At 54.1% G+C, this 13,558-nt stretch overlaps 2 protein-coding genes across 2 annotated transcripts; both read right to left on the reverse strand.

The window, feature by feature from the left end:
• Window positions 1-2,926: 2,926 nt before the first annotated feature.
• COL26b_009472 (uncharacterized protein) lies at window positions 2,927-6,751 on the reverse strand (the record flags this gene model as incomplete). Its single annotated transcript, XM_053182200.1, has 2 exons — window positions 2,927-4,893; window positions 5,140-6,751. The coding sequence occupies 2 exons, from the start codon at window positions 6,749-6,751 to the stop codon at window positions 2,927-2,929; spliced, it is 3,579 nt and encodes a 1,192-aa protein (XP_053033890.1).
• Window positions 6,752-8,647: 1,896 nt separating this feature from the next.
• COL26b_009473 (uncharacterized protein) lies at window positions 8,648-13,351 on the reverse strand (the record flags this gene model as incomplete). The annotated part of the gene is made up of 3 exons (XM_053182201.1): window positions 8,648-8,872; window positions 8,931-12,284; window positions 12,335-13,351. The coding sequence occupies 3 exons, from the start codon at window positions 13,349-13,351 to the stop codon at window positions 8,648-8,650; spliced, it is 4,596 nt and encodes a 1,531-aa protein (XP_053033891.1).
• Window positions 13,352-13,558: the final 207 nt, after the last annotated feature.

Here is a 13,558-nt window from a genome sequence, read left to right on the forward strand (position 1 = left end):
CATGTGTTGTTCGTACAGACGCCATGTATGTACCATTTTATTGGGACAAGAGTAAGCATCGCGAAGCAGCCCTATCGGAAATGTGTCTTGGAAGCCCCCGGTCTCATTTGTTGCCGAGCTCGTTTGAAGCTGCCTTGTGGTCGGTGGAGGCTGTGCAGAAAAGCATCAAGACGAATAAACGGAAGCCTGAAGAAACTCATTGAGCTGTGCGATAACGATAAGTCATAAGTATATAAACTGGAATGTGATCCAGTGGAGAGCCCATTTAGATCACAAGTCAACGATCTAGGTTTCGCTGACTGGAGTTGCCTATCGCAGAAATCATGACAGCCAACGCTTGCCCAATCGCCAATTTGTGCAATAATTGCTCTGTCCTCAGATTTGACGATGAACAGCTTTTGGGGCCTCACTTCCTCGAAAATGAGCCTGTCCGGCTACCGATCGACTATGAAGTCACCGACCGGGGGCCTGACTTTCTCTATCTGGAACAGACCGCACAGAACGGTTGCGAATTTTGCATCCTTCTTCGTCAAGTCCTGACTGAAGAACTACAAGATCTTGGTCTTTCAACTCAACGAATACGGCTTTACTATCACTGGAGACATGACGGTCCTTTCCTTTCCGGATTCGGACTGTCGTTTCTCTCTGCCGAGGTTATCTCTTGGCAAGGCCATCATTCTTCATATCGCGCAGCCATCGCCGATAGTGTGCCAGCGCCGAAAGTGAGACAATTTGTCTTTGAAGTCGAGACGAACCATCGTAAGTGTGGGCTATGGTGAAACCAAATTGTTTCAGAGTATAAGAGCGTGGCTAACGAATATCATCGCAGATGGCGTCAGAGATTTGCTCAAAACCCCATCGTTGCGGCAGAGGGAAACACTTGGCGATGAGAACATCGAATTCATTAGCAGAGCTATACGTACCTGTATCAGTTCATGTCAACACCGAGTGGTTTTCCGACACTTACCCACACGATTGCTTAAAGTCGGAGCAAACCAGAATGGGTTGCTGAAGCTCGTTGAAACGGCTGAGATGCACACCCAACATGGATCCGAAGGCGACCTACCGAAGTACATCGCTTTAAGCTATTGCTGGGGCGAGGCACGCGAAACAAATCCTCAACTGAAAACGACCCATTCCAACTTGGCGGAACACAAGATTGCCGTTGCCGAGCACAATCTGCCCCAAGCTTTACAAGATGCAGTCAGGATTTGCAGGATGCTCTCAATCCGGTATCTCTGGGTGGATTGCTTGTGCATCATACAAGGTGACAAGGTGGATTGGGAGAGGGAAAGTGCTTTGATGGGTCGCATCTACAACAATGCGTTTCTCACAATCATAGCAGCATCTTCCCCTGCGTCTGATGTCGGTTTCCTCCAGAGACGTCGCCGCGATGTGGCTGTGAAATTCCAATCAAAGCGAGATCCGAGTATCTCTGGTCACTTCCATTTGGTCTACTCCGGAAAACTTCATGGGAGGAGTACCGTAACCTTCGGATGGCCTGGAGACGATGTGGATGGCACACCGTGGAACAATCGTGGATGGACACTTCAGGAAGGAATAATGTCCAACCGACAGCTTATCTTTGGCAAGAACATGGTGCATTTCCAGTGCGAAACAGGAACCCAGTCAGAAAATGGGTACACCAACATCAAAGGTTCCACCCCTGGAACTTCTATTCAAAGCTTTCTCTACACTCGGGAACAAGGCTTCGAAGTGGGCATGTACGAAACATGGCACTTTATGCTACTTAGCTATGGCCGCAGGTCCTTCACAGTGGCCGAGGATAAGCTTCCTGCGATCTCGGGCACCGCAAACCTGATGGCTATGCTATGCAACATACCAAGTGAGGACTATCTGGCAGGGATTTGGAGAGAAGACCTGCCATATTCCATCATATGGTGGTCTGAATCTTGGAGCGATGGGGAGCCTGCAGCGAACGTCAGCGAATTGGCGGACAGACTTCGATGTCCAAATCCGTACATTGCGCCTTCTTGGAGTCCAATCAGCCAAGGAGTCATTACAAATCTGGAGCTCAAGGAGATTTCGCGAAGTGATTTCACCTCAGAGTGTGTCATATTGAATGCGTGGACAGCAATCAGAGGCTCGGACCCCTTTGGCCAAGTTCAGTACGGAGGCCTACGAATTCAAGCAAAGATGGGTCTTGCACCTTCGAAACTTATACGCGGGCATTGCGACAAGACATCCAGGTATCGAAATTGGCAGATCAGGGCAGACGACAGCATTGAAAGAATTCTGGCGTACTGTTTCTTCGCTGGACACCTTGAGTGGGATGATCAAGAGGCAGATGGCATTATCATGCTGATGGTAGGAAGCACTGTGGCCGCAGAAGATTGGCTGCACAAGAGCTGGGAGAAACTCGAAGCTAGAAGGGAAGATTGTCCGGAATGCAACCAAAATTCCAGGCTACATCACTACGTACTTGATGGAGGAAATGGACATTTAGTCGAATCTGATCCGCAACATCGGATTTGGAGGGACGCGCAGGCTAGCGACAACGTTGAAAGGATTGATCCAGCCCCGGAGAAGCCAGCCGCTGAGAAGCGTGACTATTGGGGCATTCTTCTTCATAAGTGGCAAGTCTCGGGCAAATATGTTCGTATTGGTGTCTGGCTATCTTCTGCGTACGACAGAAAGGATTTAGACTTCTTTCAAGACTGGAAAACTGGAGAGGTTGAGATTATCTAGAGATTATCAGATAATTTGCAAGTTCTTGAGAATAATAGTACATGATGTTCGGATTCTCTAAGGTATCTTGCAAGATAGGACAACTCTCAAATAGCAGAGATTTTGATTGGAGACGATGCGAATGATGGTTTGCACAAACATGTAAATCGAGATACATAAACAGAGAAAGCAAGATCACAAAAGTCACACGAAGCACCGCACACCTCAGTAACGACCCTCAAACCATACCCATCGCAGTTCCCTCAAACAAGGCAGCCCACCTCTTCCCAACCCGCGGCGCGTTGCACTCGGTCGCATCCACACAAACATTGACAGGATTTGTCCCATCCCCGCAGCAGTTGCCCGTCAAGCAAACCTTGCCCTCACCACACGGCTTCTCCTGACTGCACTGGTTCTCCTCCAGACACGACCCCGTCCTGAACGCAATGCCTCCCCCGCCGAGCATCGACCCGCAAAAGCAGTTGGAGCCTGTAATCGAGGACTCGGGCGGGTAGAACTTGCTGCCCTCCGAGAAGATGCAATTTCCTGGGTTCGGGCAGCAGGCCATAACCGTCGGGTCCGTGATGTTTCGGTCGTATTCTGGGGTGGGCGAGGGGATGGTCGTGATCTCGGCGAGTGTGGAGGGCGTGGATGTGGTGCCGGCTGTGAAGGCGAGATTGAGCGGCTGCGAGGAGGTCTGCAGGTATCGGCAGACCTGGGTCTGAATCGTCGTCAAACCGTAGTCCTCAATCAGGTCTCCCATGCCAGATCCAGCTTGGGATGTCGAGTTCCCAAAGGTTGAGGTAGAGTAGTCGTAAATCCCGAGGAAGCTGCCGATCACCTCCAGGAGGCTCTGGCCGCGCTCTGTGTCGATGTCCAACCCAGCATCCACAAATGGCTTGAGCAGTTCCCGTAGGTTAATCACGTTGCCAAGTTCCTGGGAGAGAAGACTCCACATGGACATCATTGAAGGGCAAGTCCCATCTAGTGATCCTTTCGTGAGGTGGTCAAGGGTCTGCTCGACTGAAGTCTCACAGTCTCCTGCAGGACCGCTACCTCCAGGCCAGGTACAAGTTGCAACAAAGTCGCCCTCTTTGGGAACAACCGCACAAGGATTATCTCCCAAAGATACAGCAACAGGCAACTCATCGCGCGCGGCATTACCACACTGATCTTTGAGACGAAGCAAGACATCAAACGCGCTGGTCTGTCTTTTCTGCAGAGGTCTCCCAGACGGCGTGTCGAAGAGAGCTGCGGTAGAGGTGCACGTCGAGTTGGTTAAGCTGTTGATCTGGCTGAAGAAGCCAGAAATGAAGACATCAATCTTGGGCGAACAACCAGCGGAAGCAAAGTGCAGACCCTGACTATCGACGGAGAGCGTGTCGCCGTCTTTGTCGATGATTGCCAGCTTTGCAGGACCCGATACATCGATGAGGATAGGGTCGGACGTGCTTTCGTTCATGAGACGGATGTACTTGACCGAGTTGGTGGTGTTGTCCAAGTAGAAGGTGTCGATGTACGGTGCAGTCTTGCCTTGGGTGTCTAGCTTGGACTCGTGCAGGGATTCTGTCGGAGAGGGGAGGGTGTGGCATGTGCTCGCGTTCTGAGATGCCACGATGGAAATGCCTGTAAAGGCGGAGTCGAAGGCGCTAGAGGTTGACGATGCTGTAGCTGAGGATGAGCTTGAGGAACTGGTTACGCTGGCATTTTGTGACCCGGTGATTGTGGCAGTTCCGATGAGAGTCCAGATCGAGACGCGACCATCGGGGAGGGTGCTTGTCAAAGTGACGGCGTCGCCAGTTGGAGTGGAGGCGGTTGCGGTGGTTGCGCTCGGGCTGAGAGTTGAGCCGTCTGAGACCGTCCATGTAGATGCAGCGCCGGTGATGATGCTTGTAAGGACAATGATTTGACCGGTCGGAGTTGACGTGGGGCTCGTTGTATTTGAAGGCAGAGGCAGAGTTACCCCGTCTGAGATGATCCAAGTTGATGCTCCGCCGCCGATGACGCTGCTGATGACGGTAATAACGTCTGGACCGTTGGTTGGAGAGGGAGTTGGAAAGAGTGTTGAGCCGTCTGAGATCGTCAAAGTAACTGGCTCGCCATTGATGGTACTAGTGATGGTAATGATCTCTCCAGTCGGGATTGGGGTTTGCGTAAGAGTTGACGTGGTGTTCAGAGGACGGGTCAGGGTCGAGCCATCGGAGACTGTCAATGTCGTAGCCGCACCACTGATGATCGTTGTTATGACAATGACCCCAACCGTTGGGGTAGGGCTTTGACTTGGACTTGTCGTTGCACTCGTCGGGGTTGAAAGAGTTGATCCGTCAGATACAGTAACCGTGGTTGGTTCTCCGTTGATAGTGGTGGTGATGACGATGACCTCCCCCCCAGTCAGTGCGGGAGTCGAGCTGGTGGTAGGCGATGGCTCTCCTAAAGTCACACTAGTCACACCATCCGAGACGGTAATGGTGGTTGCTTCGCCATTGATCAACGTCGTAACCACAATGACCCCGATACTTGGCGTTGGTGTCGGGGTTGCGGTACTGCTTGCCGGTGTTTCGACTGTGCTGCCGTTGGAGACTGTGATTGTTGAGACTGCACCGTTGATGGTACTCGTGATCACAATGACACCGGCGTTGGCTGTTGTAGTAGGGGATACAGGTGCACTGCTAGACTCTGTCTCCAGAGTCGTGCCGTCGGATACTGTGAAAGTTGTCGGCTGGCCTTCAATGATGCTGGTTATGACAATGACACCGCCAGTAGGCGACGGCATCGCAGTGGCAGTGCTACTGCTCATTAACGTTCCGAGAGTCAGGCCGTCCGACATGGTGAAGGTAGTCGGCTCCCCATTGATCGTGCTCGTGACAACAATGACCTCCCCTGTCGGGGAAGATGCTGGGGCAGAGGAAGTTGTGGTCGGCGAAACGATAGTAGAGCCATCTGAGATGGTCACTGTGGTCGCAGATCCATCGATGATGCTGGTAATGACGATGATCCCGCCTGTAGCCGTAGGACTTGGGGAGATGTCGCTGGCGAGAGCCGTCGTAAGTGTGCTTCCATCAGAGACGGTGATGGTGGTAGCAACACCATCGACGAAGCTGGTGATAACAGACACACCGGCTGACAAGGTCTGCGAAGTACTCGAGGTGGCCGTAGCGGTAGTTAGCGCGGAAGATGGTGCCAAGGTTGATCCACCGATCAATGTCAGAGTCGTAGCGGAACCACCGATGATAGTCGTTACCACACTAAAGTCTGCAGATTGCGTCTCAGATGCCGTGGAGCTTGATGTAGCGTTCGCAGGTATGATGGTAGACCCGCCGACGACCGTGACCGTGGTAACTTCTCCGCCAATAACGCTTGTGATGATGCTGACCTCGGCAGATGAAGACTCTGAAGGCGTCGAAGTCGTAGAAGCCGTCGCGTTAGACGACCCGGACAGAGTTGAACCTCCGATGAGTGTGATGATCGTGGCCTCACCACCGATGAAGCTCGTAAGCACACTGATGCCCGCAGATGTCGTCTCTGATGGTATCGAACTGGCCATAGAAGTCCCATTCGCTGGGCGAATGGTCGATCCGCCGATGAGCGTGGTCGTCGTAGCCTCACCACCAGTGACACTTGTAACAACACCGATGTCCCCAGAACTAGTCTCGGATGGCGTCGAGGTTGTAGTAGCAGCTGTCCTATTCCCAGAGGCAGTCAAAGATGGACCCTCAATCGTGATGATGGTCATCTGTCCACTAATGATGCTGGTAACAATCGACACTTGGCCACTCAACGTCGTCGACGCCGGACTCGTCGAAGTGGTATTGGGGAACGGAATGCCAGTCGGGAGCGTCACGACCCAAGTCGAAACCACCCCGCCCCCGACATCGCTGGTGACGGTGCTGATCCTAGCCGTCGGAGTCATCGTAGGTGAACTCTGGGTAGACTCCGAGATCCAAGGGAGCGTCCATTGCGAAGCCCCTGAACTGGAGCTCGAGGCCGTAGTCTCCGTCTGGGTGGGAGGTGGCGCATCGTGTACCTCTCCAGTGATGGTCGTCACAGTCCCGTTGATGACCATCGTGATGGTAGTTCCAATTCGTCCTTGAGGAGGCTTCAATGATGTTCGTGTGAGTGTGCTCACGATCTCAGACCCATCACTGACAATCGTAGTAACGACCGGCACACCGACAATTTCGCTCGCAGGCACCGTAATCGTCGAAATCCATCCCGAAGAAGTTCCACTCGGCTCCCCTGAGAGCGTAATCACGGTGAATTCGCCTCCACTAGTCGGCGACACCTCACCAGACGAAGCTGAAGTCCACGGAGGCGGCGGCCGTCCGGCATTACCCTCGCTCGATAAAGCAGTGACATACACAGTCTCGACGCTCGTCTCCGTAACCTGAACGGTGGTAGTAGCCTCCGCTAGCCCACACGTCCAGGCCGTGGTAGCCGTCAAGCCATCCCCGGGAACCGAAAAGGAGTAGCCCCCAGGGATATCGGTGTCCGTCGGCGCAGGACGTCCAACCACCCCAGAAGCCTCCGTCAAAGTCTCCGTCGCTGTCGCAGCGATGTCCCCATCCGCAGTAGAGTACATCGGGCCCTCCGCACTCTTCGAATGACAAGGCGGCGCGGCAGTTGCAGAGCTGATCCCGAGAAGACACCAACACTATCCTCATCAGCAAACAATCAGCCCCTCGTTGAGACGCAAAACTCACCGCAGAAGACACCTTCGCCTCCTCGTACCCAGTCGGCACCCCCTCCGGAATCGAAACCGTGCTCGTCACCTCCGCGACACCCAGTACCGAAGAGCAGTACTCCTCCGCACCGTGCCGCTCCATGCCGCGGAGGAGGTTATCCCCATGACACCCCTCAGCAGCAACAGCGACTCCGCCCAGGATCGCCAGCGCCGCCGACGCACGCATCATGAAGAAGTGAAAAGAGAGAATATCGAGGAAATCTTCTGGAAAGAAAACAAAACGAGCGAAAAATTCAGCGAGCGTCTTCTACAGCCGATGGAAGGTCTCGGTGTGCCGGGAAACCAACCGACCTGCCATCGACCTGCAACCGAGACCTTTATACTGCAAAAGTACACTCTCAACCCCTTCAGCTTCCGTCTATCGTCACATTTCCATCGACAAGGTGCGTCTCCCGAGACGAGACCAAAGAACCGGCTCTGGAAGAGCTGTCCCCTCCTCCGAGACACCGTCACCTACGCGTCCATGAAAGGTCGGTGAGATATCGACCCCCTAGCCTCGTGTCCCCGGCCCGAAGCTTCGTCGCGATCGAACCCAAAAGCCGTTCATCGACCTCACACCCGCCTAATTCCAGCTCTATCAACGACCTCGTCACACACTCTCCAAAATCCCAAGGAACAAGACCAGCGAAACGTAGCACACCAGCTGCACGCACTTACCCGAGACACATCCTTCTTCACCCACCGAGATCATGCAGGTCCCAAACGTGATAGCCCTCTCATCATGCTTCCCGTTATCTCGGCCAATAGTCCCAAAAGAACCTTCGTTTCAGCCACAGTGATGCTCAAAATCCGGGGTACCACGCGACCCTCACGCGAAGAGCACAACCACGTCCCCCTTCACGCTGCCATTCGCCCACGATCCCTCCCCTCTCACGACCGATATTGCAGCCAGAAACCTTGTCCTTCAGAGGATGGTACAAGATCACGCAGTCGAGGGACCCAGGAAGCGAGAAGTCATACAAACCACGAGTCACGTCACCATACACAAGCCAAAAGACCCAATGAAACTTCACGATAAAAAAGCAGAAAGCCAAGGCGTGCCTCCCATTTCATTTCATACCAACAATTAGCATCTACCCAGCGCCTCTCGTACAGTCATTATACCCATGACACACAAGATACCAACCCCCCTGGCCTTTAGAAATCAAAACAACACAAAATCAAGATGCCATCATTCATTAAACTTCATCTCACTCTTCCGCCCCTTTTTTAGTCTCGTCATCTCGCCGCAGCAGTCTGCTGCGTCGCCTGACTCCCAGGTGGCAACTGCCTTGTCCTGACAATGTAATCCTGGTTCTCAATCGTGACACTCTTCGTCATGTGGTTCACCTTGTAGACACCAACCAACCGGGCCGCCAACTCAAACATGTTGTTTCGGAGCGAAATGACAATGAATTGGGCGTTCTTGGTGCGCTCCTTGATATAGTTGGCGACGATGGAGACCTGAGGTAGATGTTAGCATTGCTGAAAGGCAGCGGGTAGTGTCGGGCGGGCAACTCACGTTTCTGAAATCCAACGCGGCGTCAATCTCGTCCATGACGTACAAAGGCGTCGGCTTGTAGTGGTGCAGAGCAAAAACGAGCGCCAAACTGCTGAGCGTCTTCTCTCCACCAGACAAGTTGCTGATGTTCTTCCATGACTTCTTGGGGGGCATGACGCTGAAGAGGATACCTTCGCTGAAGGGATCGAGAGAGTCCACGAGTTCGAGCTCGGCGTTACCACCCATGGTGATCATCTGGTACATCTCCTTCAAGCGGAGCGAGATGGTGCTGAAGCCCTCCATGAAGCCTTCGAGACGCAGACGGCGGAGTTCATCGCAGCGCTTCTTGGCGGCGTCGCGCTGACCGACAGCGTTCTGGAGGTCGGACGATCGCTGCGCGTGCTCGTCGACACGGCGGCGGTACTCGGAAAGAACACCGAGATCGACATTGACATTCTGGGTCTTTTCCTCAAGGGCAGCGATCTCTCCCTTGAGCTTGTCCTTGCTCATGTCGGCCAGCTCGTCAGGGGTGTATACAGGAAGCTCCGATGGCTGCTTAGCCTGCTCCTCAGATTCACCTTCCTCTTCGTCAGCGGCCTCATCGGCCACAGCTGACTGCAGAGTCTCATCTGCCTCGGCCCGTACCACTGTGTCGTCACCTTCCTCGTTCTCATCCTCTTCGCCCTCGGTCTTGGGGGCGGGCTTGGGTGCAGGGGTACGTCTGCCAGAGGGGTTGGTGTTGGTAAGGTCGTCAACATTTTGCAGCACGAGCTTTCCAAGCTTGTCGTTCCAGTACATGAGCCTCTTCTGGTTCTCCTGCAGAACCTTGGTACTCTCCTCAAGCTTGTTCTTCATCTCAATTTCCACCGCACGGGTAGTATTGAGTTCGGCAGTTTTCTCGTCGAGCTCGGCCTTGATGGATGACAGCTCGTCCTTCTTCGCTGACAAACCCTCCTCGGCCTCTTCGACTTGCGCCTGGAGAGTTTCCGCCTTCTCGCCCTGGTTCTCAATCTCGTGCTCCAGCTTCTCAAGATCACGGCTGGCGACATCGAGTTCCTTGGTGGCCTTGGCATGATCCTTCTCCAGCTTCGTCTTCTGCTTCTCTGCCTTGACCTTGCGAACCTCTGCGTTGGAAGTCTCCTCGTTCTGAGAGGCCATCTCCTCCTTCAAAGCGTCGACGTTGGCCTTTTGGATACGAAGCTTCTCACCACCGACCTGCATGATCTTGTCCTGGAGTGCCTTGATCTCCTCCTCGACGCCAGATGTCTCGTCGTGGAGCTTTTCGACCTCCTTGTTGAGCTTGGCAATCTCCTTGCCAAGGGCAGCGATGCGCTTATCATCGGCTGCGGACGGCTGGTGCTCCTTGCTCAGTTCCTTGATGCGACGATGGGCGTCGGCGAGGTTCCTGGCGGCGCTCTCGATTTCAAGGTTGATCTTCTGCATCTTGGTGTCGAGTGCAGGGATCTGCTCGTTGAGGTCACGGAGCCTGTTCTCGAGCTCTCTCTGTTGCTCCTGGAAGTCTTGGTACTTCTCCTCATAGACATCACGCTCCTCTTCAAGCTTGGCAACCTGCTCCTTGGTGGTATCGGAGGCGAGCTTGGAAGACATGAGACCCTTCTTGACAGTGTTACCACCACCAGACATGGTACCGGACTTGTCAATCAACTCGCCAGCGAGAGTGACCACACGCCATCTCTTGGCGCCGTAGGCAATTCTGTTAGCTTGAGCGAGGTCCTTGGCGACTAGTGTGTCTTGCAGGGCATGGTAGAAAGCCGGACGGAACCTCTCTTCCTTGGGGTTGACCAGGTCGAACAGGCGGGGTGCGTTCTCTGGGGTCTGAATGGGGTTCATGTCTCGTACTCTCAGCTTGTCCAGACACATGAAGTTGCCACGACCCAGGTTGGTCTTTCGGAGGTACTCAATGCACTGCTGTCCAGCCTCGACCGTGTCAGTGACGAAGTTGTCGAGGGAACCGCAAGCAGTCGAGATAGCGACGTCATATTGACCGTCGATCGCACCGAGGTTTCCAAGTCTTCCGTGGAAGCCGTCAATACGACCAGACTCTCGCATGCGCATCAGGGCAGTGAGGACGTTGCCCTGGGTCTGTGTCTTAGACAGACTCGAGCGAGCTTCGTCAGCCTTTTGTCTGGCATTGGAGACCTTTGCACGAATCTTGGGCTCGTGAGCAGCAAAGCGGGTAAGCTCGTGCTCGGCCTCCTTGGCCTCTTGTTCCAACTTGGCCTTCTCAGCCTGGCATTCCTTGAGCTCCTCCATCTTGGCTGCTCTGCGGTCCTCAATGGCGGCAATCTTGGCCTCAGTCTCGGCGATGGCGACTGCGCCCGCGTTGGCCTTCTCCTCGAGAATGCTCTTTTCGCTCTCAGCGACGGCAATGGCAGACTGCTTTTGGTTAATCTTGTCCTTCCATGGCTCGAGAGATTTTTGCTTGACAGCAATCTCGTCGGAAAACTTTTGAGTCTTGCCCTTGAGACCCTCACGGATGGTCGCGAGCTCTGCCTCCTCTTCCTGGATTCGGATCTCCAGAGAGGCGATCTCCTTGGCGCGGGTCTCGATCTCCTCACCGCACTCGACGATGGTCTCCTCGGCTTCAGTGGCAGACTTCTCGGCATTGGCGATGGTCTTCTCAAGCTTCTTTTGCTTGTCGTTGAGGAACTTTTTCTTTTCGTCAAACTTGACGCGTTCTTGCTCAAACTTGGCCATCTCCTTGACAAGAGCTTGCGTCTTCTTAGATTCGGCCTCGTGCTCCTTGCTGACTTGGGAATGCGCCTTTTGCAGTTCCTTGATGACTTTCTCGCTTCCGTGGTGCTTCTCGAGCTCCTCGTCAAGCTGAGCCTGCGTCTGACTGATGGCCTCCTCGGTAACTGCAACATTATCGTGGCATTCGGCGATGTACAGCTGGTAGAGCGCAGACTGCTTGAGAGTGAGTTCGTTCTCGTCCCTGATGTATGCCAAAGCCTTGTTCTTCTTGTCTTCGAGGCTGTTCTTCTCCTTTTCGACATGCTGAACACGACCGCTCTTCTCCATGCACGTTTCGTTGAGACTCTCGACTTCGGCCGCAGCCTCTTCGATTGGCGTCTTGTACTTGGAGGTGCCGATGATGTCCTCCAAGTACTCGAGAAGACCGTCGTCGTGTTCGTTGGCAGCCTTAGGCTTCATCTGGGCAATGGACTCGACTTCACCCTGCAGAATGAGGAAACGCTTGTGGTCGAGATCAATACCGCGGTCGCGGAGGAGGGTCGTCACCGTTGTGAAGTTTGAAGTCTTGCCGTTGATGAAGTACGAGCTCGAATTGTTCTTGAACGCCTTGCGGGAGATGATGAGATCGGAATCGGGAATGACTTCGTGGCCGCCACCAGGCTTCAATATGTTAGTATGTTAACTGCGCATGCAGAAAGCGGGTGACATACCTGGTCCATGACTTCACGGAAGTGCACAGAAACCTCGCAGTGGTCCAGGTTGGGGTACTGCGCAGAGTTGTGGATCAAAGCGGACAACTTGCCCTGACGCATCTTGCTTGCGCGGAAACCGAAAACGAACAGGAGAGAATCGATAACGTTGGACTTTCCGGAACCATTGGGACCGACAACGGACGAGAAGGAACCGTGGAAGGGACCGACTTCCTGTCGTCCGGCATAACTCTTGAAGTTGGTCAAGATCAGGTACGAAATCACAAGTCGCGGCTTCGGAGTCGTGTCCTCGACAACTGGGACTGCGAGATTGCGCGACTTCAGCACAATGTCCATCGGCTTCTCCATAATGGTGTCCATGGCGCGAATCGGCTTGACGGTCGCTGGTGTCTCGGGCACATCAGAAATGGCAGGCGCCTGCTCGTTGACACTGGCGTTCGTGATGTCGGCGAGCGGCTCGCTACGGCGCTGCGGCGACTCGCGCTGCGGTGAGGCACCTGGCCTGGGCTTCGCCATGGGAGTCTCTGGAGTGGCGGACTTGGGAGCGGCGCTCTTGCGCGGTTTCCTCGGGGTAGGAGAAGGCTTCCTGGGGGTATTCTCCTGCTCCATTGCTGCGGCAGTCTGGTTGGCGTCAAAGACCTCGGTGGGCTCGATGGTGGAAACAATGGTTTCGTCGGCTACCGACGGAGCGTCGGCGAGGACCGTCTCGTTCTCAGGCTCCTCCGTCTTTGGGGTTGGCTCGACCACAGAAGGCTCCTCGACGACCGAAGCTTCGACATTCTTCTTTTGTCTGCCTCTTCGGCGCGGGGCGGTGGTTGTGGGAGTAGATGTGGATGCGGATGCGGAAGCAGCGGCGCTCTTGCGGGCGCGGGTCGGTCGTCGCACTGGGCTCTTAGAAGGTTCGGGCTCAAAGTCTTCCTCGTCTTCGACCTTGACGGTGGTGTTGGCGACATCTTCATCGTCGGAAGAGTCGACGATGGCCTGCCGGCGCGTCGCACGGCGCGGTCGGGATGACATTGTGCGGTCTGTGTGTCGCAGAGAATGAGTAACAAGAAGAAGCGATCTAAGACGCTGCGGGGGTATCTCAATCAAAGAATTGACAAGAAACCAAACAGAAAAAGTAGCAAAAGCAACGAAAGCAGCTTTGCTGGGAAAGAAACGGCGTTGGTTGGCGATGTGCAGCTGTGGGAAAAGCGAAATGTGATTGTCTTGTTTGGTTCCCCC

The sequence above is a fragment of the Colletotrichum chrysophilum genome (assembly GCF_026319265.1).
Source record: "Colletotrichum chrysophilum strain AFK26 chromosome Unknown scaffold_91, whole genome shotgun sequence".
Taxonomy (NCBI): Eukaryota; Fungi; Ascomycota; class Sordariomycetes; order Glomerellales; family Glomerellaceae; genus Colletotrichum; species Colletotrichum chrysophilum.